The sequence below is a fragment of the Grampus griseus genome (assembly GCF_964374135.1).
Source record: "Grampus griseus genome assembly, chromosome: 21".
In the NCBI taxonomy this organism is placed as follows: Eukaryota; Metazoa; Chordata; class Mammalia; order Artiodactyla; family Delphinidae; genus Grampus; species Grampus griseus.
Window position 1 is genome coordinate 8,770,124 of NC_139015.1, and position 26,161 is coordinate 8,796,284.

The following is a 26,161-nucleotide window of genomic DNA, read 5'->3' on the forward strand; positions in this document are numbered from 1 at the left end:
TCTCAGAAATTATAAACTTATGTATTTAAAAATATAATTTGTCATATAAAATAATTTAAATTACATTTGTCACATATTTTCCATCAAAATACGAATCCTAGTGTTAGAGATATGTTAAATAAAAACAATAAATTTATTATATCTATACTGATTTTTCGGTGTTTCTAAAGAGATAACATTTTAGTTTGGAACATTTAATAGCTATTTCCTAATTAATTTATCAAAAAACTGTGTAAAGTGTACCAGAATGAGAGTATTTTCAAATACTATTGCAGTAACTAGAATTCTTTTAAATTACTTTAAATAAACATATTATCTAAGGGGAAATATTTATAGTCTTCCTATATTTTAATAAGTTTAAATAGGTCAAATATCCAATCAATGATTTATCTTGACTCAAAGAAAGAATACTACACAGCATTTTAATATGGTTTTAATTCCTCTTGTTTAGAAGGATCTATATAATACCAGTGAAAAGAACTGGAAAAAGCACTAATTAAATTCATCTAAATAATTGGTTCTTAATGAGGGGCAGTTCTGTCCCCAGAGAACAGTTGGCAATGTCTGGAGACATTTTTGGCTGTCACAATGGGGGCGATAATCTTGGCGATTAGTGGGTACAGGGTAGGATACTGCTAAACCTTCTACAATGCAAAGGACAGCCTCTCAGAACAAAAAATTCTTTGGCCCCAATGTCAGTGGTGGAGAGGTTGAGAAGCATGATCTCAGTGTTATCTCTTTATAATAACTTGAAAAAGGAATTTGCTTTCTCCTTGCTACTCTTTATTATAGGAGACACCTGTAATAATGAGGTGTAGGTACCTCCTAGAAAATGCAGGGTCTTCATTCATGTACATTTCCCGAGCAGATAACTGAAAAAGAGATATGAGTGAATATTTTATGATTGTGGACATCTCATATTTTCATAATTTTCCCTTGGAAATTGGTGATGTAGTTAAAAATTAGGACAGAGATATATGATACTGTGCCTCTGTGTTCCTTGGGGCCTTTAGATGGAGAGATTTTTATCTCTGAACTCTGAACTGTCACTACTACTATTGCTGCTATACTAGTCTTACTATTACAAATGACAACAAAAGCAAAATCAGTAAACACATCTTGAACCACAGTAGAGTCTATTGCATAGCGCTGTAAAGACCAGCGGACGTAACCCATTGCCTTAGCCCAAGGCTAAGGTCATAGGAGTGTCAGCTTCATCCTCGGGTCCATCGAGATACCAGCAGTTGCGTAAAGTTCAGGTATCGTCAGTATTTTATATTGGGCACTTTAAAAATAATATATGGTGAGATACAAAAGTAAATAAAATATCATACATGATTTTGAGGGGTTTATTTTTTGGAGATTTTGAGAAATATAAAAAGATTTATGAAAGGACTGGGCTCATTGGATTTGGAGGCGGAGTCTTAACACTTGCAGTCAACAGGCTGGATCCAGGGGAGACAGGGCTGTAAGTCCCAGCCCGAGTCCATGTATGAAGGCAGTCAATCCAAGGGAGTGAATTCTCTCTTAATCCACCTTTTTGTTCTATTCAGGTCAGCCTCACAGACACACTCGAATAACGTTTAACCAACTATCTGGGCTCCCTGTGGTCCTATCAAGTACCCATGACACCTCTGTTTTCCTAGCCTCAGTCCCACGAGAGTAGACTCTGAGGTCCAGACTTAATGCAGCTAAAGTATTTGGGAGGTGATTCAGGAAGCAAAGTGAACTAGTGAGGAGGTGAGGCTGGGAAGTGAAGAATGCCATTGAGGTATGCTTTAATAGGGTTAGTCTTGTGGGCATTGGTACTAAATCTCTCTGGGTCTTATTTGATACTCCATGTAAGTTACAGTTTAAAATTTCCCCACCAAGGGGAGAGAAGGCGGAGAATTTATTCACCACATTCCATCCCTCACTGTTTCTGGGTTATTCCTGAGTGTATTTCCCAGACTCAAACGGGGCTTATGTTACCCTTCCTCACATGCTATTACGTTTTAGATGTGTAAAATGTTATAGTTTAGAGAACAAATTATCTTACAAAACTGGGGAAGAAACTGTTAAAATGTTTTGTTGGAAAAACATGTGAAGCACCGTTGCAGTTGCTTTCAAACACACACAGACATGTTCAAACACACACAGACATGTTCAAACACACATACACATGTGACCTCACTCTGTACAGTTTTTTATTTGTTATCCAATGAGTGGCATGAATTATTTTTGTTTTGTTTTATGTGCTTAATTATCAAAGAAGGTATCATCAGTCAGACTACCTGATAGTGTTCTGTAATATTTTATTTGAAATGCTGCATTAAGAATTATAATACATCCTGCATCTGTTTAGCCTGACATAATTCTGACTGTAACTCATTTAAAAATGTTCTGTGGTCATTACAATATCTACCAGAGAAAACGCAATGGTGATTGCAGCCTTGGAAGAATTATAGTTTTTGTTCTCTACCAACTTTTTAATTTTCTTTCTCTTTAGTTTCATTTTCTATTCTTTTTGTCTTCCTCATACAGTCTACTCCTAGTCTCAACAGAGTAGCCATAAAATCGCACCACTTGCCTGCGCCTGTGATGGGCATCCCAGGCTCCTCTGGAGTTAGTGAGTACAGAACTCACTCACTAGGCCATCCAAGCGTGGTCCTCCATGACCTGCTTAAGCCCTCAGCTGAAGTCCTAGGAAAATCTAGATACTTAGTATCTAAACTCTTAGAGTCATTGGATCAAAGAAAGTGACACTGGAGGTTATCCAGTTCAACCACCCTTTTAAACAGAGGGTAGATGTGTTGCTGAGACATCAGTGCTGCTATCAGCTTGCAGATACCAGCACAGCTCTGTCCGCTGATAAAATATTCCTATACCAGGTAATATATAGCCACTTCCTGGAGTCCCTGGAAACACGATGTCACCCCAGCTCAGTAGACACCTTCTACAGGTCCTCAGATCTTCCGACAGTTGAACGACCAGAGGGAGAAAGGCTGCAGGGGAAGAACTCCACGGCCCTGCCCTAGAGCTACAGCCAAGGTCCGTGGTTGATGTTTGGTACCTGTGCATACATACTCTTGTCAGATAGGTTTAGTATCATCTCTGTTCGGTCAAGGTCGCCAAGATATTTTCCCAAAGAACCCAGTATGCTTCTTACCCTCTTCACTCTTATTTTATGGTTATAGTGTATTATGCACACAAATACACCTGTTTCGAGGTCTTTTAAATCATAAACTGCTTCAGCGCATAGGTTACAGTTTCAAAAATCCAGAATAATTTGATATGAGTGTTTCTCCTCTAACACTTGGGAAGGGGAGCTGTTTGCTAGGCAGCTGAATTACAAACCACGTATGCGTCTTCACCGTCAGATTTAATACATTTCATGTAATCACCCAACCACAGCATTGGATTTGAAAACTTTTAAGTTTATATATATATATGTGTGTGTGTATCAACTTTTTATATATGTGTGATATGCTTATATACGCAGTTATTTATTCAGTAGCCAATGTAAATATCTGTTCCAAGTGATCTCTGTCTAGTCCCACGAGCCGCCAAAGGCAAGTTTCCCATCTTGGTAACAGGCTGACTTTGTCTGTCACTCTAATTGTAACGCTGATGTCCCTCGTTGTTAAATACAATTGTCCCTTGGTATCCACAGGAGATTGCTTCCCGTTTCCCCTGCAGATAACAAAATCTTCGGATGCTCAAGTCCCTTACATAAAATGGCATCGTATTTGCGTATAACCTACATACATCCTCCTGTATCCTTCAAATGATTTCTAGAATACTTACAATACCTAAAACAATGAAAATACTATGTAAATAGTTGTGGGCATGCAGCAGACTTTAGTTTTGCTCTTTGGAACTTTCTAGGAATTTTTTTTGTATATTCTTCCTCTGTTGGTAGAATCTGGATGCTGAATCTGCAGATATAGAGGGCCAAGTGTATACTGTTTGCTAGAATTGTCTGATAGGAAAGAAGGAAGGGAGGGACGGTATTTACAGACTTGTCTTAAAACATGTTATTTCACAAATATTTATCTACCCTATATGTACAGTTTACTACATACATAACATTTTGTAATAGATGATTATATAAATTGAATACCATCTATTTTTTACTCCGTGGAGAAAGTTACAGGATCCATTTCTCTTCAAAACAATGTTTATTCCAATGCTACTTTGCATCCTAAATGTATTTTATCTTAGTGACCTTTTCCTTGTCACTTTTCCAAGATAATCCATTTTAAGTTTTCATGCAACTATTTCCTACTCAGAACTTTTTTATGAGTTGATGTGTCTCCATTATCATCTCATTCAAGAACTTATCTGAAATTCAAAACCAAGTGCACATCCCAAACTCTACAGGACATAAAGATTAGGGCAACTGCTTCTTTTAAGATCACTGTATTTTCAAGCCAGCTCTCAGAAAAGGAAGAAATGATGGCCACATACTGTTAAGACTCACAACTTACTTCCGTCTTCCAAGATGCAGAGGAAACCTTTGAAAATACGGTTCAGCTGTCTGTGAATGTCAGGTGTATAGTAACCGCACGTTCCAGATTTTAGAAATGACAATTTCACCTCTTTCTATAGTGGCAGTTCAGTTAACAACGCGGTGTAATGGGTAGACTTTTGAAGTCTTTCTGTGGAACTAAACTAACAAACCAGGAGAAACCCTTTGTCAGGTTGCGTGTCGCTCTTTGGGGTTCAGAAAATATGTGTCACTGATCGAGCGTGACACTTTGTGGAGGTGCTTGTGTACGAGGCCATTTTCAAGTACGCTTTCTTTGTTTCTGTCCTGTGCAGCTGAGGGGGCCTGCGGAGGGACCTTACGGGGGACGAGCGGCAGCATCTCCAGCCCCTACTTCCCTTCAGAGTACGAGAACAACGCCGACTGTACGTGGACCATCCTCGCAGAACCCGGGGACACCATTGCTTTAGTCTTCACTGACTTTCAGCTCGAAGAAGGATATGACTTCTTAGAGATCAGCGGGACAGAAGCGCCCTCCATATGGTGAGTACTGGACAAGAAATGTCCTTCCCACTTCCCACAACAGACTTTACAAAGTTGTGTTCTTTCCTTGCCTTCCGCTGTTGGCTGCTAAAATGTCATCTATATGGTGACTGATTTCCAAGTTTCTAAGATGTCTTTGTGCTGGTATTTGGAGGTGGAGATGTTATCTGGCCTTGGGCACTGGAACGTATCATGTCTCATCTTGGATTCTTATAAAGCAACACAGAAGATGGCAGCTAAGTGAGCTAAGCTAGTTTTGGATTTGGTCTGGAGCTGATTCAGTGTAAACAGATATTTTTAGACAGTGGAGATTTAAAAATGTCACGTCACCAACCGTTTGTCGCCTCTGCTGCAGATGTGTGATTGTGTATGTCTTTTCCTCCCTGGAGATGCTGCACCTATGAGGGTCACAGGCAAACCGTAAATACTAATCTGATACGTAGATAATGCCAGTCATCTGATGATCAGTTCTCTGGTGTGTGCGCTAGTGGCAACAGGAGAAAACCTGATCAGATCCATTACAGTCTCTGGTGTATGGTGTTTCTTGTGTGAGAGCAGCTCTAGGTGTGTCTATAAGGACAACTGAAAAGGGAGAATTCGAAGAATAAATGTTTAAAGACTTAAGGTATACTTTAAGTGATGTCGTTTGTTATGGGTTGAACTGGGTTTTTTTGGTTTTATTTTTTCAATTTCTTAGCATTTTAAAAACTGCAGCTGTTATCTATTTCAGGTCTTGAACGGTAAGGAAACTTGACAATATGTATGTTCAAATTAAGTTGGGATAGAGGAAATGTTGGCTGTTTATGCATTGGTGGAGGAGATGAAATGAATGATTCTGAATATCTCTATAGGTTTAAGTCTGTATTTCAGTACAGAGACTGAAGGATAAAAATATCAAACCTGACAAATGTCATAAACTGTTTTACGTTTTAAACCAATTAGCAACATTGAATTTTATTTTCCAAGACTCAAAACTCAAAGCAGAGGATTCATATTTATAGTTTAAGTCATTTCCTTTCGTTAGTTTTATTGTTCTTATGTTAAATGCTACTTCAGTTAAAAGAAAAGTAACCACTGCCTCTGTGATCTTTGTTTTTCATTTCATTGATCTGAGCAATCCTTTTAGATCAGGCAAGCTTACCCTTTTGCTTATTTCACGTTATACAATTTAAAGACTCAAGGATTGGTTTATGTTATTATCTATCTACCTTTTTGTAACATCAGAGTTAGTGGAAACAGATACCAAAATGAAAGCTGAATGTCCTGGATTTTGCTCCAAGTTCTGCCCCAAACCTTCCTTGTGACCTTGGACAGATCATTTAACTGCTTGTATAAAAAGGGGCTCTCCTAAATGAGCTTTTGAATTAATTCATTCAACATCTACTGAGTGCCTTTCTCTGTGTATCACTGTAGGAGATTCAGTGATGCAACACCCTCCTAGCTCTAAAGTCACCTTGTTTTGGTTTCCAGAAAATCATTGCCATGCAAAACTACATGGTGACGGTTTCTCAGAAACTCAGGGACTCATGGTAAAGGCCTTATTTGTGAGAGATTCTAGACATGAGGGGCGTCACCTGGATGGTGAGGTGTCGGGCTGGGGGAGAGAAAAAAAAGTAGGCATATCGGAGGATGAATGTAGACTCCACAGGCAAGGTTGGCTTTTGCCAAACAAATGCCGTTTATGTAGGAAAGGAAACTCAGATGTCCATATCCAAGTCTGAAAGAAAAATAGGAATGCTGAACAGAGATGCCAGTCCCGGTGGCGCAGAGCCTCGCAGGAGGCCTCATGGCGCATTCCCACACCACGTGACCGCCTTGAGCAGGGAGACCTCCTTCAGTTCACGTGTCTTCAGTAAGCGGTCCCCAGGAGTGAGACAATGTTACTTGACTTGGTTTTGCCTGTTTCTTCTTTTCTCATCCCTGCTGGTTTCTTTTGCGTCCTCTCCTCCCCTCTGTTTTATCTCCATCGGTCCTTTCCCCCGACACGGGTCCCCTCCAACTTCAATACCAGACTCAGAAAAATGTTCTCAGACGGGGTCTTGAATCTGCTATAATTGCCACCTGTCGGAAATGCCAGGTGAGGCCACGGCAACCTGCGGGGCCTGATAGCAACGACTCACAATCGTGACATAGAGAATATTGTCATGGCAGCCAGAGAAATGGCCCTATGTCTTCCTGGTGTTTGGATTCAGACTGGAAGACGTTTTCCGGCCCTCTGAAATCTCCCCGTATTTGCCAGGATACCAAGATCAATGATCCAGCAGCAGTTGGGAAGAATTGGGTAGTTGATGGAAAAGCTGTCCGTGGGACTTTGACCCTGGGTGCCTTCTGGTCTGATAAACTGGGTTACCTGTTGGTTCATCATGATTTCTCTGTTTCGACAGCCATTATCAGACAGAGAGTTGTACTGATCATTATATTCTCCTGATGACTGAGAGGCACAAAGGGTAAGAGATGGCAAAGCTGAGGGAGCGTTGGTAGAGCTGCAGCTGGATCTGCAGGCCCCTGAACCCAAACTATGTTTCCTTTTTACTGTAAGACCGTCCCCCCAATGGAAGAACCCAGGTCTGAGCTTAATGGCCTGTCAGGAAGTTCCGTTTTCTCTGTTTCAGGACTGCACTTTGGATCCTAAAGCCTTGGGCAGACCACCACCGTAGGGGAGATGGGCCACCTGAGAAGCCATTTAGCACACACGCTGCATCAGGAAAGTCAGGGACAACAGGGACAATATCAGGGATGACACTGTGTGTTTATCACAATTATAAAGAGAAAGATCCTGACATGGCACAGGACCCCTATTCAACAGAAGGCTCTTCAGTGGAGGCAGAAAAGGAAAAGATGGTTTTCCTAAATCAGTGCTGCAACACACACGGGCACATTTACAATACAAAACAGGATCACTTGAGTTACCTTCTCAGATTTATACAAATGCATAATAGGGCTTATCTTCAAGACTATTATTTAACCGTAACTTTCAAGTGACTGCCTCTGAAATGTTTCATGGTCTAAACTGGTACATTTAAAAGATTTACCCATCCCCGAATTGCAAGAAAAATACTAAGTGGCCGTGTAGGTGGATACACCTCCTCTCAGGCACAAGGTTACACGGCAGCGGCAGTAGGACAGTGCTAACGGCTGTGAGTAGAGAGAGTGCACACACCCGTATGATTTTCCAATGATCTATTTTTAAAAGACGGACTATACAAGCAAGGGCACTCTGAGAAGAAGCTACTTGGGAAATTGTTAAGAACAATAATAGGATTAGCCTTATTTTCATTTCATTTGGAGTAAAATTACCAACTCAGCTATGTTTTATGTAAGGGTTGCCATGGCTACAGCAGAGGCAGTCTAAAAGCGGTGGATGATGTAAAGTCCCAAAATTATCCATGTATTAACCGTGGCCGGGGTGTCATCACTTAAGCCTAATCGACTCTGTGTACATCAGATGAGGCTGAATTTGTTTTTAACTCATCAGGTTCTAATTTTAGATAGGTTGGTCTCTTATCAATACCCTCCTTTAAAAGAGAGCTGTCATGCCTAGTGGTCTTTGCAACGTGGGCCAGTAATTACGGTTTTTTCCTGCAGTTAAAAACCTGGTTAACAGTAAAGCTAGCCACACGTTCTTACTTTCTGAAGTGATTTGATGGCGCAGCATCTAACTCCTAAGTCCGGAAATATCAAGGAGGCAGAAAATTGATTTTATTTCAGAGTTAAGTTACTAAGGTTTCTAAATTAAGATATGATGGTTAAAGGGATGTTCCTAAGAACATCACAGAGTCTTGACGAGAAACGAGGAAGAGAGCATTTGCTATCTTCAAAACATGCACTCATATTTGGGAATAATTATCTACCCCATTTCATGGCAGGGAGTGTGTGTATAGGGTAGAGAAGGAAAGAAAACAAGGGCTAATAAATGCGTTTAAAATATGCCCCAAAACTTATTTAAATGCATCAGTTTCTTAAAAACCTTCAGTGACTGAGCCATGGGCCATCGGAATAAAACCCAAAGGCCTTAGCATGTCATTCAAGGCTTTTCAGAGCTTGGCCCACCCTGCCCTCCAGTCTGGCCTTCTCCTCTGCCCGGCAAGCACCCCTTACTTTGCCCCACTGAATGCACCCCTGTCTTCACCATAGCACGTTTGTGTCTCTTGCACGCTTGTTCAGGAACCAGCCTCCACAGGGAAGGCCCACGTGGCCCAATTTAACCAACGTTAAATTGACATATGGATGGTAGAACATTCGAAGAAGTACCACCAGTGGGGCAGACAGTTATATATCTGCCTCCCTGGAAAACCTCAGGGATCATCAATGCAAGAATGCTTCTTGGCTGATTTAGATTAGAGCTGACTTCTTATAGCAACAGAAAATCTGTTACTTTATGATATTTTTTAAGGCTTAAGTTCAGTCATTCACTAACCAACATGACTCTACCCCTTTGCCTGTCTGGGTGATGCAAGATTACATATAAGAGAGCAAAAAGTCGTTTTGTAACTACACTTTATTTTGTTCCCATTAACCAGGCACAACTTCACCATTAAACCAATCTGATCAGTGACTTGCTGAAGCCAAAACAGAACTTCAAAGGAACTGGCAAAGCTGAGTGAGCTTCAAAGAACCCTTGAAGGGTCAGTTAACATCTATGATGTTTATCCAGCTTGTCACTTAATTGATAACTGACTTGGTGTATATTTCATTTCTAATGAGGACGGATTATTGAGGCACACACAGAGCAAAGACGCCCTGAAATCAGTCCTTCTGTTCACCTGCCCAGGGTACAAGAAAGGAAACCCCTTCCGCTCCCTCCTCATTTTGTTAACTATTCATTTTAAAATCATTTCACAGAGAACTTGTAAAACCAGCCCGGAGAGTTGGTATATCACCCAGCCCAGCTTCCCTTAACAATCACGTCTTGTACAGCCCTAGTGTCGTCGTGGAAACCAAGAAATTAACACTGGTGCTGACTAACTTACAGACCTGATCTGAATTTTCCCTGCTGCCCTTTTTCTGCTCCAGAACTCAGTCCAGGGAGCTGCACGGCCCTGAATTCCGTCTCTTCCGCCACCTCCGCGGGGTGACTGTTTTCAGTTTTTCCGTTTCCGTACCCTTCACCCCCCTCATGTTAACAGTACAGTCTGGTCACACTCTTTTTGAAAGATGATGGCGTTTTTCAGGCCTGAGGAGGACGGGGCCATAAAGCATGGCCCCGTGACCACCAACTGAAATAATTGGTTTCCTTTCTTTTATGTTTTCCGTTTTAAATTTAAATTTAATAATTACGTTGCACAAACCTATTGGAATGTTCGCACCTCAGCATTTTCTGTGGAGCGAGCATAACATAAATATCGTAGGTGTGTATGTGTGTATATATATGTATACAACAGTATATGAATTTCTACTTTTCTTGAACCTCTATATACTGTGCAGAGGCCTAAGGCCATAATTAATATGATATTATTACAGCCCCTTTCCTAAACCCCTCTTGCACTCAAAATATCTTTCTCTAAAAATTTCTTTCAATAATGTATTACTCTAAGAAAACCTTACACTGAATAATAATATTCAGTAAGTATTGCTATGTGCCAGGCAAATGTAATCAGTTGCCACTACTTGAGATACTATTATCCCCATTTTATAGGCGAGAAAAATGAACTCAGAGAAGGTTAAATATCTTACCACACAGCTGCCAGGTGGCAGAGCAGGGACTGAAACAGAGACAGCCCCAAGCTATATTTCTTCCTTTATTCAAATATATCAAGATGATATTTCTGTACTGTTTTTAAGTCAGGAAAATAAAAGTAAATAAAATACTTTTATTAAAATTTTTATTATTAAAGAAGTATGTTACACTCCAGTATTATCCCAGAATGACTGCAATTCTGTCTGGCCTCATTGAACACCAAGGGAAGCGTGAGGCCGCTTCAAGTCTAGATCTGGTCCTGTTACTCCATGGTGGAGACATCATGACCCCTTCTTTTACAGTCTTCTTTTTCTGTGTTATTAGGTATAAGGTAAGGTAATAAATCTTAACTTACTTGTCATGTATAGTTGTGAGTATAAATACAATAATGGATGTTATAAGTCTTCTAAAAGGGGGCATACCGTAAAGACATTGCCAACAGTGTAAATGTTAAGGTTTCCCATCTACAACTTTGACTCATTTACATGAGAGGTGGTGGGAAAATAATGACCAGCCCCAGTCATCCCAAACCCTCCAGACTCAATAGGGAAATTTGTCTGATCACAGCCAAGTCTGTGCAATGGGGAATTTGTAACCTGGTCTGAGACATTCTTTCCCTCGCACCGTCCAGATGACACTTGCGTTACCTACGTGATTAGGTGACCCCCCCCCCCCCCCCCCCCGTCCACAAGGCCTACGCAAACCCCCTTTCCGTTCTCTCCCTCTCCAGTTGGCAGCCAGCTGCCTGAGGACTCTTTATCCCAACGGGCAGCGAAGGAATCACTGGAAACAGTGCAGCTGAGCCAAGCACGCAGGCTGTGTTTCAAGAAGCTTCCAATCGGGTGTACTTTTCAAGGCGCTTATTTCCCTCTGTTTTCACCTGAAATGTACCGTCTGTAGTAGGTGCTGAAGGAAGAGTCTTTCTTGCTGGAAGTTGCCTTGAGGAGGAAAGGAGGCTGTCCCTGATGGGCCAGGAGAAACTGCTGCCTGTTTTCAATCTCCCACGTCCTCTATCCCCAATTCACGACCAGGCAAACATATACCCCAGGTGAAGACTTCCGTGCCCTGCAATCTCCCTCCTAAGGATTGTGATGGGTTTCTTAGTAGGTACCCTGGTGCCATTTCATTGCCCAGAAGTGTCTCATTTCCATATTTCTTCACAGATGTCTGAGATACCATCAGAGTAGGTCATCTTAGATAGCTTTCATTTTGGCTGAAATCAGCATTTAGAATTTCAAATATTTACAGTTGATGAAGTTAAACTATGTTCATCAATAAATATTTTGAACATAGGAAATTTATATGATTTATTTAATGGTGGTAGCTGTGGATAAAATGTTGTATTTTACACCAGGACTACATGCAAAAAGACCAGACCAAGGGATGATGAAGAGAAAAAAAAAAAAAAAAAACATTCCTGGTCCTGGTCCCTAAAGATGGAACTGATTAGAGTCCCTGAGTGTGGTTCTTTACCAAGTCAGGGCAGATACCACATGTCAGAAACCTCAACTCTGCTGTGATATTTCTCCTGTCATAGGAAAGCCCAACCACTTTACCTGATGTTACTGAAGATTACATTTCCTGTAAATTATCAGTGTTACAGGCAGTGGGAAAAATTTCCCCTTTAGGAATATAAATTCAGTTCACACAATACAATATATTTGTGTTTTGTTCTTGTTTTTTTATAGTCACACCTCTCTCTTTTTGTATGTGGTCTTTTCCAGAAAGCAAAATTACACTTAAATGAACACTTTTAAATAAATTTCCCTTTTAAAAACACACTGGGATCTTCTGGACCGGGGTTCCAACCCGTGTCCCCTGCATTGGCACGCGGATTCTTAACCCCTATGCCACCAGGGAAGTCCCCAGGTCATCATACTACTAAAAGTCTACAACTTAGTAAAAATATAGTGTGAGAACCATAGAATTTGTACCGAAGTACATATGTATCTATTTAGAAAACTTTTTCAAGGGCGTAACGTGTGCCTGAAATGGTGATATCTGCTAGTCCAATGCTTCTTAAATTTATTGTGTGTAGGAATCACCCGGGATCTTCTTTCGATGCAGATTAGGACTCAGGAGGTCTGAGGAAGGTACCGAGATTCTGCATTTCAACAAGTTCCTGGGTGATGTGGGTGTCGCTGGTCTGTGGACCAGGCCCAGAAGTGAGGGTCTAGAGTGTTTGTGGGTGGTGCAGAGAGTGGACAATAAGATAATTGCAATAATAACTAATTAAGTTTCAAGTATACAGTACAGTATTATTAACTCTAGTCATCGTACTGTATATTGGATCCTCAGAACTTATCTTACCACTGGACATTTGTACCCTTTGACCAAATCTCCCTGTTTCCCCTACTCTCAGCCCCTGGCAGCCACCATTCTACTGTCTGGTTATATGAGTTCTACTTGGTTTTTTAATTTAGATTCTACATATAAGTAAGATCATGCAATATTTGTCTTTCTCTGACTTATTTCACTTAGTATAATACCCTCCAGGTCCATCCATGTTGTCACAAATGGTAGGATTTCCTTCTTTATTACGGCTGAGTAATAGTCGTGTGTGTGTGTGTGTGTGTGTGTGTGTGTGTATCACATTTCCTTTATCCATTTGTCCATAGCTGGGTACTTAGGTTGGTTCCATATCTTGGCCATTGTGAATCATGTTGCAACAAGCACAGGAATGCAGATATCTCTTTGAGATATGGATTTCATTTCTTTTGGTCTTATACCCAGAATTAGGATTGCTGGATCATATGCTAGTTCTATTTTTAATTTTTTGAGGAGCCTCATGTTTTCCATTGCTAAGAGCAGAGATCTTAAGAGTTCTCACCACAAAACAAAACAAAACAAAACAAAACCTGTGTACCACGATGGATATGTTAATTACCTTGATTTCAGTAAATGCTGTCGTTTTTAGTGTATGTGTGTATCAAAGCATCATATTGTACCTGTTAACTCTATACAGTTTTGACAATTATACCTCAATAGGTGGAGGTAAAAGTATTGTTACTAATAATCATTTCAAGTTTTCTTGAAAAGTGAAAACTCTTTAGTAGTTATATTTCAGAGTATGATAACATAAGCTCTCTGGTCTTTGTTGAAATATATCTTATAATTTTGTAATGGGCTGCTGGTGCAAAATGGGGCAGATTCAGAAAGATTGGGTTCAGCATTTAGTTTCCAATTTGGGCTTCACATCAGAACTGCCTGGGTGCCACTCCTCAGAGATTCCAGTTTAATTAGCTGAACCAGCTCAGCTGTGGCGCTGACTGCTGGGACTGAGAGAGAGGGTCAGAAGAGAAAGAAACACAGTATTTCAGTGGCTTCCAAATATTTTCAGCAGTATTAGCATGTTTCCAGTCTATTAATAGTTGTACATTGAAAATAAAATCGTTTTGAACTCTTTTGGAGGACATTGGGCTAGAAAGTTAAACAGGTCCCTTTGCCAAAGATTCTCAGTCTTTTAATACCTTACTGGGCAACGTGGCTCAGAGGTCAGTAAGAGGAGGTTGCAATTCACCAAACATATGTGACTGTGAAGCGCTCATCTTTGGTGGGATATAGATTAAAACCTGGGACTATGGGCTCAGGAAAGGCTGTGCTTTTCTTGATATATTACAGGTACTGTCCTGATCTGAGCCCTGGCAACATTTACATTCCATTTTGCACTTGAAGCTGATAGTGACTTTATTCCAACTTGCTGTTTCTTCTAGCCATGGCTTCAATCCCTTTTCTCCATCTGCAGAGTCTTCTGTTCTGCTGTGTCAGCGAAGTCCATAGTTATTCAGCTCAGATTGGTGAAAGAGAGTTGGCCTTGGAGTGAGAGAGATTATGGGTTAAGATTTGTGTTTTTCCTCTCCGTAGCTGGGTAATTTGGATTAGTTATTCAAACTCCCAGACTTTTTGTTTCCCGACTGTAAAATGAGGTTAATGATACTTATCTTGCTGGGTGAAGATTAAAATATAGGTCAGAAACCTATCGCTGTCTGTGGTACAGAGATGCTCAGTAAACTATCCATCCTAATTATCGAGCTGTGTATGAAACATGACAAATGAGCAATCAGAGAGAGATTGCTCACAAATAAAAGAGAGCGAAGTTTGAAGAAAGAGAAATTATTACCCAGTGAGGTCATCAAAGAACATTTCACAGAAAAGTTGGGATTTGACACAGACCCAGAGAACAGAAAGGGTCTGGGCACAAAATTTGTGGGGCTATTTTAGACACAGGATGTGCAAAATGAAAAGTACAGATATGGCAAAGCACAGGAGATAGTCGATGATATGAGCGAAAGCAATCCATTTTTTCCACAGAACAATAAATAACTTAAAATATTTGATGGCAAGCCCTATTTTTTCTTTTTTTAAAAATTTTTATCGGAGTATAGTTGCTTTACAATGTTGTGTTAGTTTCCACTGTACAGCAAAGTGAGTCAGCTATACGTATACATATATCCCCTCCTTTTTGGATTTCCTTCCCATTTAGGTCACCACAGAGCACTGAGTAGATTCCCCTGTGCTATACAGTAGGTTCACATTAGTTATCTATTTTATACATAGTATCAATAGTGTATATATGTCAATCCCAATATCCCACTTCATCCCAGCCCCCTTCCCCCTTGGTATCCATATGTGAGAGGGTGTGGAGAAAAGGGAACCCTCTTGCAGTGTTGGTGGGAATGTAAATTGATACAGCCACTGTGGAGAACAGTATGGAGATTCCTTAAAAAGCCAAAAATAGAACTACCATATGACCCACAAATCCCACTCCTAGGCATATACCCAGAGAAAACCATAATTCAAAAGGACACATGCACCCCAGTGTTCATTGCAGCACTATTTACAATAGTCAGGTCATGGAAGCAATCTATGTGTCCATCAGCAGAGGAATGGATAAAGATGTGGCACATATATACAATGGAATATTTCTCAGCCATAAAAAAGAACAAAGTTGGGTCATTTGTAGAGGCGTGGATGGACCTAGAGACTGTCATAGAGAGTGAAGTATGTCAGAAAGAGAAAAGCAAATATTGTATATTAACACATATATGTGGAATCTAGAAAAATGGTATGGATTATCTTATCTGCAAAGCCCTATTGTTTCTTGATAAAATGTTTATTGTATTCCTAATATCTGCTAATATAAGAAAAACACTGCTTCAGGAAAATAAAGGTGATTTTGATGTATTAGATTGGGAAAAGAAGAAATGAGAGATATTAAACAATTACAAATTTCTGTGAGCAGGACACATAGAATTTATAAGACTGTATGATCACAGGGGTAGAAAGAGAAAGGAAAATAATGGAGCTATTGAAAGCCAGAAAAGTCTGGCAGTGGACTTTGCAAATGGCAATGCAGAGATATTCCAACTTTCCACTTAAGCTTGAAACTTATTAAAAAGTCTACAAATCACAAATGCTGGAGAGGGTATGGAAAAAAGGGAACCCTCCTACACTGTTCAGTGGGAATGTAAATTGGTGCAGCCACTATGGAGAACAGTATGGACATTCCTTAAAAAACTAAAAATAGAGCTAACATATGATCCTGCAGTCCCACCCCTGGGCGTACATCTGGAGAAAACTCTAATTCAAAAAGACACATGAACCCCAATATTCATAGCAGCACTATTTACAGTAGCCAGACATGGAAACAACCTAAATGACCGTCGACAGATGAATGGATAAAGAAGATATGGTCCATGTTTATACACAATGGAATACTACTCAGACATAAAAAAGAATGAAATAATGCCACCTGCAGCAACATGGATGGACCTATAGATTATCATACTAAGTGAAGTAAGTCAGAGAAAGACAAATACCGTATGGTATCACTTATATGTGGAATCTAAAATATGATACAAATGAACTTATTTACAAAACAGAAACAGACTCACAGACATAGAAAACAAACTTTCCAAAGGGAAAAGGGGGTGGGAAGGGGTAAATTGGGAGTTTGCGATGAGAAGATACAAACTACCATATATAAAATAGATAAGCAACAAAATCCTGCTGTATAGCACAGGGAACTATAGTCAGTATCCTATAATAAAGCATAATGGACAAGATATAGAAAGAATGTATATATGTATATATACATTCTTTTTTATATTTTATATATGTATACATCTCTGAATCACGTTGCTATACACCAGAAACTAACGCAACATTGTAAATCAACTATACATACTTCAGTTCAAAAATTCAAATGTCCAGGACTCATGGCTGGGAAGTTTGGGGGTGTCGGGCTGTGTTCAGGGGTCTCCATTTTAATCAGTGCTCTAGAAGAGTTTCAAGGAACTCAACTTTTAGAAACGTGGGGATGACTTACGAAGAAACCCTGACGCTCTCAGCTAGAACAAGGGAAGTTTCAGGGGCCTTTCCAACTCGCCTCTTCCTCTTGCTGTTGCAGAGTACCAGGATGGTTCAAAATGGAAATGCTTTTGGAAGATCTTCTAAGGCAGCTGGTCCAGAATGAGCTGAGGGATCCAGCTCATTTCAGCTTGTAGCTCCCAGCTGTGTGATCCTGAATTTTAGAGGGGACTCTTGGTAGAAGGAAATAGGAAAGGAATCAGAAGTTCAAGAGACAGCGAAGAGCCCCGGAGGAGCATCTGACTTAAATATAAGCAGGGAAACTTTTAGGCTCGAGTGAGTAAAGAAAAAAAATCTTGTAGCTTATGCAAAATGGTTTGAGATGTTCCAAGGGGGAAAGCATGACGAATTGGAAAAGAAAAAGGATCTGGGGGCCAGACAGATGCAGGGAAAGATCTCAGCATTGAGGAAGTAATTCTCAGAGGCTGAGGTGAGATTTCTGCTGTCTCCCTTGCAGAGCTTTTGTGTGTCTACAGATTAGTGTTGTGAAGAGGTTCAAGTACTAGGAGGCCACCACTCCATCCAGGGAAACTGTCGGTATTCAGAGGGAGAGCAAGCAAGTAAATGATGTGCACATTTTCTTTAGCTGTTAAACCATCTGCAGTGGGTAGTTTTTAAGCAGCAGTGCCGTTCAAAAATGTGTGTGTGTGAGTGTGTGTGTGTGTGTGTGTGTGTATATACATGTGTGTTAGACCAGGCAAGAAGGTATGCACATATTTACTTTCTATTAAAAAACAAAAGAAAAAACAGTGTAACATGTAACCCTAATGATTGGAAACAGATATGCCTGCAGGAAAAAATCACTTATTCTCAGCAAATGTGCCCTGTACGCGCTGGGGGAATATCCTAAGCATAAAACAGGAATTTCATTTATAACCCATTGGTGCTTCTTTGGTACTTTCTAACTTACCACCAGCTGTGGGAAGGGACAGGGAGGTTCCTTTGACATCCATCCCTCCAGACCGTGAAATCTGGAGGCGTCCAGGATCTATGGTGTGATTTTTCATGACAAGTCACACCTGAGTAACATAAAAGCGATGCTGTTTTGAGAGCTAAGAACGTGAACACAGTAAGAAAAATGCGGTCAGAGCAACCACGCGAGGTCAGTTATTATTTCTAAATCTGGATAATCCACCTCTTGCCCATCATCACCAGATTCTAATTTGTGTTATTTTTGCAGAGTTACCATGAATTAAACTAAAACCCGAAACCAAGTACTGATTTTCTAAACATTGATTCAAGTTTTCTCTTTCTCTCTTGCTTTCTCTTTTGTGTGCGCCGTCTAACACACAGGGACGAACATTTGTATATGTGGGGGCACGTGCTATAAATGCTGAGCCCAGAACCAAGAAAATACATGGGTTTTTTGGGAAAGAAAATAGGCAGTCTGTTCAAATCAAGCTCTAGTTATATTTTTCTTCTCTTTAACTAAAAAAAAAACAACAAAGGATTCTACTTGGCTATAGCAATTTTTTTTTCTTAATGTACCTACTTGAAAAATCATAATATTGTATTTAAGGGTGCTAGGATTCAAAAAACTATAGTCATTATTTAATGCCATATTCCATTATAGGAACATATATTAATGTGTCTCTGTCTAGCTTTATCATCTTATAACCAAAGGTACTAACCGATTGAAATTAGATATTCCAAATTGGAAAACAACTACTCAGTCAGCAGGCCTGGAATCCCAGCCCCACCATTTATCAAGCTTTGTCTTCCTGGGCTGATCGCTCCCCTCTCTAAGGCCCGTTTCTTTACCTGCGAAGTGGAATCTCCCAGGTGGTTGTGGGGATAGAGGACGGAGGATGCTCAGGGCTCGGCTCAGCCCTTGGCCCTGGGAGTGCTGTGGTCATGATGGTCTCTGTCACTGTTGCTATCAGAGCATCTTCCCGCTGCTCCTTCCTCTTTCCTTCTTTCTCCATTTTCCTACCATCGGCTTCTCCCAGATGGGAGGCGGAACATCTTCCTCCAGGTGTGCATGATTCCCTCTGCTCTCCATCCTCTGAGGCATCGCAGTATGGTGCACTGGCATCTGGCCTCTCTGACAAAACCTTGCCCCGCAGACTTTAATAGGATCTTTTAAAAAAGTAGTGCTTCGGACTTCCCTGGTGGCGCAGTGGTTGAGAGTCCGCCTGCCGATGCAGGGGACGCGGGTTTGTGCCCCGGTCCGGGAGGATCCTACATGCCGCGTAGCGGCTGGGCCCGTGAGCCGTGGCCGCTGAGCCTGCGCGTCTGGAGCCTGTGCTCCGCAACGGGAGAGGCCACAACAGTGAGAGGCCTGCGTACTGCAAAAAATTTAAAAAAATAAAGCAAATTTAACAGCCATGTCTCCTGCTCTCTCTCTCCCTTTAGCCTTCGTAGCCATCCTCAACTTTTCATCAATATTTCTCCCGCACCTTGTAGTAGCAATCAAAATCAAATAATACTTGCCTGGCACCCCTGACACAATATTCAGAACACGTTAGAAGATATTGCAGTCTGCTCCAAGAGAAGATGTCCTACGTTTCCTGACCTAAAATACAATATCAGTTACTGAGATTTTGCGGTACCTGTGTCTGTGTGTGCTTCACCCCGACCAAAGTTATAAAGTCTGATGAGGGACAAGGGTACCACATTTAAATGGGTAAAGTAGAGCCGTGTGATGTTGCTCTGTGTTGCCCACGTACTGCTGTGTACATCTGGAAAGACATCACGTGGCCCAGGTGTTACACAATATTATTTTTCTTCTTCTCATCTTCTAATTGCTGTAAAGCCCACGCTTCTAGGAGACAGTTTAAAAGCAGTGGAACCTGTGGTTTGCAATTAAATGCATATTATGACGCTAATTCCCCATCCACTCACCGTTCCCTTGTTGTGTTCCTTTCATTACAGCTGATGGGAGCACTGGGAAGGTGATCTAGACCTCAGTAAATAAAGGATGTCCCCAAAAAGGGAAGCTGCTTTCCCTTAAAAGCATCAGTACTGTAACACACTCGTGTTATATACTGGGGATACATCTTTTATACCAATATCAGAGCGTTCAGTTAGTGGTAATTAGAGCCCAGCTGGGCAAGAGCCATTTCGATCTGCGAAGAGGGTGAGCAAGGAGACAATACTTTTCATTCAAATAATTACTTTCCCACAAATATGCCTAATTCTATTCATTAGCCCCTAGGAGGATCTATGTTTTTCAAACCCTTTACCAAATTGCGTTGCTGCATTGCTGAGCGTATTGAAATATTTACAAATATGGACACATTCTTGACTTTCTTGCCATAATGTCTTTATTGGTAGGTGGATTCCAAGAGTACAAATAGAATATGCGTTGAATAAATCTATGAATTATAAACATTTTATAAATGAGAGGTAAAAAAGACTGAAGTAAAGAAAGAAGTGTGCAAACAGTTGGTGTTTTGGGGCATGTGAGGTTATGGGGCGGCTGAAGTTTTCCATGTTCAGTGATTACCAACTTACCCCAGCCCCCGGGGGTCCCAGGGTACAGGATTTGTCCCACTGATAATCACAGTTTTGCTGGAGATGAACTGTTTCTTCACTAGAGAGGAGGCTTTTCTTGAGGGCAGATCTTGCCATTCCTTTTGTTATTCCCATAGGGGGTTCTCAGTACACAGTGGTTTGATGACAGATTTGGCTGATATAAAAATTCAAATTTACAGCCACCTCATTCAGCACTTGTTCAAGTACTATGTGTTTTCTGGGGAAGCTACTGTATAAGGTGAACATAAGAGGCAGACGTCCGCGCAAGCTTTGGGTGCCATTATGTGGGTGAAATGGATCCAGAGATCCGTTACCATTCTTTTGTTTATTGAATTTATCCATAACCCGTGTTTACAAATTACTTCCATTGCCTTGTTTGAGCAAAACACAGAATAATATAATGAAATAGAAAAGGAAAGCCAGGAGGAGTGAATTAATTAACTATAAATGGAGATGAATAGAATGGTAGAGACCAAAATTAATATTTAATTTTTAATTTCCAGGCATCTGTGGCAAAAAGAGGAAGTTGGTAATTTACCATACTCTCATTAGCAGCAAAGGGAAGTTTCCAAATTTCTCTCAATTTTTTAGCATGAAATTTGAAAATAAAATTTAACCTGGGACTTTATGCGTGGGTCCCAGAAGAATAAAAATATTTGATGTTCTGAACAGGAGAATGTGAAATTCAATAGCAGATTACCTGTGAGTGTCCATCAAAGTAATTTTTTTAAGTCAAGTGCGTGATACCCAAAACAATTCAGAGAAGAAGAAACACATACACACACACACACACGCGCGCACACACACACACACACACACACACACACGCACCCCTTTATACATTTCTTGCTTCAGCAAGATTTATTTTCATTTTCTATTTTAGGTTGCTGTGCTGGGTACATATGGCAGGCAGGCTGTCCAGAAAGGAATGAGACATAATTTATCTTCAGGGAACCCATGATCTAGTTGGATCATCTTGTAGGAATTACTTACTATAATAGGTAGAATGTGATAAGTAATCATAAGAAATGTAATGAATATTAACTGTAATCTCAGAGGAATTAATAGATCGTTTCAGTTTGAGAGCTCAGAATAAGTTTACTTGTGGAAGTTTCATCTTAGGATTTTGTAACATAGAAAATAGGGTGAAAACAACAAAACAAGTGGGAAAAAAAACAGACACAAAGATGACTGCAATCCCCTATAAGCCCCTCCCAGTAGACCTACGAACACACACACCCTCACACCCTCAAATACATATTTCCTGATTCATTCATTGACCTTTAGACTGGGTGATATGTAAAATACTGGCCAACTAATATAATTAGCTTGCTATTAACTAAAATAGCAAGAAATGTGAAATTTTCATTTTGATATTGCAGAACAGAATCTGTATTTAAGAGCTCTGTTTAAACCCGAGAGTGGCAGGAAGTGCCCATATAGATCATGAGGAACTGTTCACAGTAGATACAATGGTTTCTATCAACTGCTCTCCTCCTCTTTGAGAAATAAATCTCTTGACTAAGACGATCATATATTTAAACTCTTTGGAAACTAAACGTGCTTTTATGTGTCACTTTCCTTGGAGGATATGCATTTAATTATTTGCCCTGATCTCTTATGGGACACATTCCGTTTTTCAGTAAGCTTTATCTTTTGGTGTAAAATCAATAGAGAGTCTATAAAGTGGGTAATGAAGCCCCATCAATTAATAAAACTTTCATATTTATTGTGTAAGTATGACTGGGAACAAAACCCATGTACTTGCCAGTTGTTCTTTCCTAAAATATTATTTGTTTGTTTATTTTTAATTGAAGTACAGTTGATTTACAATGTTGCATTAGTTTCAGGTGTACAGCAAAGTGATTCAGTTATACATACACATATATATTTTTTCAGATTCTTTTCCCTTAAAGGCTGTTACAAAATATTGAGTATAGTTCCCTGTGCTATAGAGTAGGTCCTCAGTGGTTATATATTTTATATATGGCAGTGTGTATATGTTAATCCCAAATTCCTAATTTATTCTTCCCCACTTACCCTTTGGTAACCACAAGTTTGTTTTCTATGTCTGTGAGTCTATTTATGTTTTGGAAATAAGTTCATTTGAACCTTTTTTTTTTCAGATTCCACATATAAGCAATATCATATGATATTTGTCTTTCTCTGTCTGGCTTATTTCACTTAGTATGATAATCTCTAGGTCCATCCATATTGCTGCAAATTGCATTATTTCATTCTTTTTTATGGGTGAGTAATATTCCATTGTATAAATATACCACATCTTCTTTATCCATTCATCTGTTGATGGACATTTAGGTTGCTTCCATGTCTTGGCTACTGTAAATAGTGCTGCTATGAACATAGGGTTGCATGTATCCTTTCAAATTATGGTTAGATGATCCTGCAGTCCCACTCCTGGGCATGTATCTGGAGAAATCCTAGTAATATTTGGCTTTGACATAAATCTAGACTCTAAAAGTAAAAGTATTTTTAAACGATAGTATAAAAAGAAAGTTTTCTTAACATAGTGAAACAAGTAAGGACTTTGAGGTCAAACAAATCCCTGTTCAACCATTTAGGTAAGTGGTTAATGTAACTCAAATTAATTCTGTTTTCTTCTCTATCTGGAGAGACCATCTACCTAGACCAAGTCCATTTGAGTTTTTACATACCTTTTCTAGGCTGTGAGCAATGCCCTTGCCTTCATAGAGTCTGTAATCTACAAACATATGAAAAAGCAAATACCTAGAAATTATGAGAAAAGCCACGAATGAAGTGAAGTGAAAAGGATAGTAGTAAAGACAATAGTCTGGTAAGACAGTGTTCCAAGTAGCAGGGAAAGCGTGAGATTTGGGGAGACACAAATGAAACAGGAAAGAATTAAAAGGAGATCCATTCAGGTGAGTTGCACCAGTGCTTGGAAGCAATTAGTCCAAATTTTCCAGACAAACAAAAGCTGAAGGAGTTCATCAAACTAGACTGGCCCTACCAGAAATGTTATAGGAGGTCTTCAAGAAGAAACAAAAGGATGCTGTGAGTAAGAGGAAAACACGCGAAAGTATAAAACTCACTGTGAAAGTCAATTATACCTCAGTGAAGCTGAGAAAAAGAAAGGAAGGCAATTGAAGTAAAAATCCTGCCTGTATACCCCCCTCTAATCTGGAGAAAGAAGATAAGCTGTTACATTTTAAGATCAGAAATAAATGTTTCACTTGTTGAATAGTTTAGAATATCGGTTCTGGGTGGTGAACATATCAGATGCAGGTCCCGGTGTTAACTCTGCTAATTGTTAGTTTTGTAACCAGGGTCGATGGACCGAACATCTCCCACTCACACAAGTACTCACCTGCACTGGACACTTATTGCCATAGAAGCCCAGCCTCCACTCTTTTTTGGGCTCCGAATTCTCCCTACATATGAGGGTTTGCAGTGACTGGCCTCCAACACTAAATATGCAGTCTGACCATATTGAATGGTCCAAGGGTTTGCACATGACCCCGAAAAAAAATTCACAAGGGTACAGTTAAGTGATCCAAGAATTGAAATAAACAAACCACACAAAATAGGGTGTAAATACATCTTTCTCTCCTTCTCTCTCTCTCTCCATATTGTATATCTATGTATTAATATATAAACTTGTTATAAATAAACTTATATAAACCTAAGTTTATATGTGATCATTTTATTTCATAGTATGTAATATATAATGACTTCCCTAATTAACCACATATTTCAATGAAAACAAAAGTAAAGGTAAAATATTTGCCCAATTAGCTTTTTTTAATAATTTATTACAGATTTTGGAATATTTACTATGGTAAATTATTTATTTGTTTATTTTTGGCTGTGTTGGGTCTTCGTTGCTGCACACGGGCTTTCTCTAGTTGCGGCGAACGGGGGCTACTCTTCGTTGCGGTGCGTGGGCTTCTCCTTGCGGTGGCTTCTCTTGCTGCGGAGCACAGGCACTAGGCGCGCGTGCTTCAGTAGTTGTGGCTCATGGGCTCTAGAGCGCAGGCTCAGTAGTTGTGGCGCATGGACTTAGTTGCTCTGCGGCATGTGGGATCTTCCCGGACCAGGGCTCAAACCCATGTCCCCTTCATTGGCCGGTGGATTCTTAACCACTGCACCACCAGGGAAGTCCCTTAATTAGATTTTTATAAGACTGTTAAAGGCTCAAAAATATGATGACATAAACAATCCCCTATTCTAGGAGTTAATTTTTTCTATTTAGAGAGGAGTTTGGCAAGAACGTGAAATATGTGTATACCATTTTATCCTAAATAGTAGTCCTAGAAATTATCCAAAGAAATTAATCCAAAACACTGACAAACAATTTATGGGCAAAAATATTCATTGTTATCTTACAATGACAAAAAGTATGCAGTGTGAATATGTAGGGTATAGAAAATCTATTTGTATAGAGATTAGAGATTTGGATGTCTTAGGAAGAGCTTCAATGGCATGAAAGCAGATATAATGCGTCAAACCCTTCTGCCAGAGAAGGTGTTTCCTGAGACATTTTCATCATCTTTAAGACAACACTAAGAGTAGGGACTCATCAGGTTCTTGTGGAGAGTAAAGGAGTTGATAGAAGATCTTGCAGCAGTAGACTTTCAAGGACGTGTTGACCACAGTTGATGAAGGCGGTCATGGTGGTAGTAAAAGTACATTGTAGTGATGTCATTATTGCTTATGCAAATCCTGTCTTGTTTTACTTGCCCTTAATGGATAATATTGATAAGATCAGTAGGAGCTTTTAGTAGTATAATTTGACTTTATTCAACAAATATGTATTAACTTTTCATGTGTTAGTCGCTTTTCTAGACCTAAGAAACAGATGCATTAATAAATAAAAGGGTAGAAAACCTTGCCCTGATGTGTTTCATGCTAATAAATAATATACAACTTGAAAGTAACTTAAGCATCTTTACCAGCCTGGTAATATTTACTTTTCTGGTTTAGTAATTAAAGAAGCATTGACCATATGAGAAAAATTCATGAATTTACTCTGACAGATAAGAGTATCCTAAAAAGATAAATTTTTAATAACAAAAAATCATGTTTAAAGTATTCATGAAACTGGCACATAAGTGACTGAAAATAAGCACGAGTCATTTCTTATTTAAGACGGTGGGTTGGCATCTTTGCTATAGAATTTCTACCCTATAGTTAATGTTTTCTCTATTAGGTTCTTACTAGTTTCAGGCAAAAATGTCTAGCACGTGAAGTGTAGATTTCTATCAGTACATATTCAATAATTCTCCCATTTTCATTCTCATTATTTTTCATGTTAATGATTGGTAAAACACGCTGCAACTATCTGTGAAGCTGGTTCATTTCCATTAATATTGCAGCTAAGGAAAACACAGTATTGTTTTATTATTTAAATAACAAGGGGCTTCAATAACTAGAACTTATATATGAACAATATGGCTTTAGGTAAAAACAAAAATAGACAAGCAGTTTTCGGAAGTACGTTATCAGGGAATACTTCTGACTATGTGGCCACGATTTTCCCTCTTTTTTTAGTTTGCATATTATGAAGTGGGTGCCAACCATGGCCTTTAAATCAGTCATCTCCTGGACATGTCCTAAATCAGTACTATTAAGCACTGCTGTGAAGC

At 39.7% G+C, this 26,161-nt stretch overlaps 1 protein-coding gene across 1 annotated transcript in view; it reads left to right on the plus strand.

Moving 5' to 3' along the window:
- CSMD1 (CUB and Sushi multiple domains 1) overlaps nt 1–26,161 on the plus strand; it is a gene marked incomplete at its 3' end in the record, with an annotated part of 1,748,580 nt that overhangs the window by 890,204 nt on the left and 832,215 nt on the right. Inside the window, exon 5 of the mRNA XM_082680517.1 lies at nt 4,804–5,011. Coding sequence (XP_082536643.1) covers nt 4,804–5,011 — 208 coding nt within the window. The remainder of the gene's footprint in view (nt 1–4,803; nt 5,012–26,161) is intronic.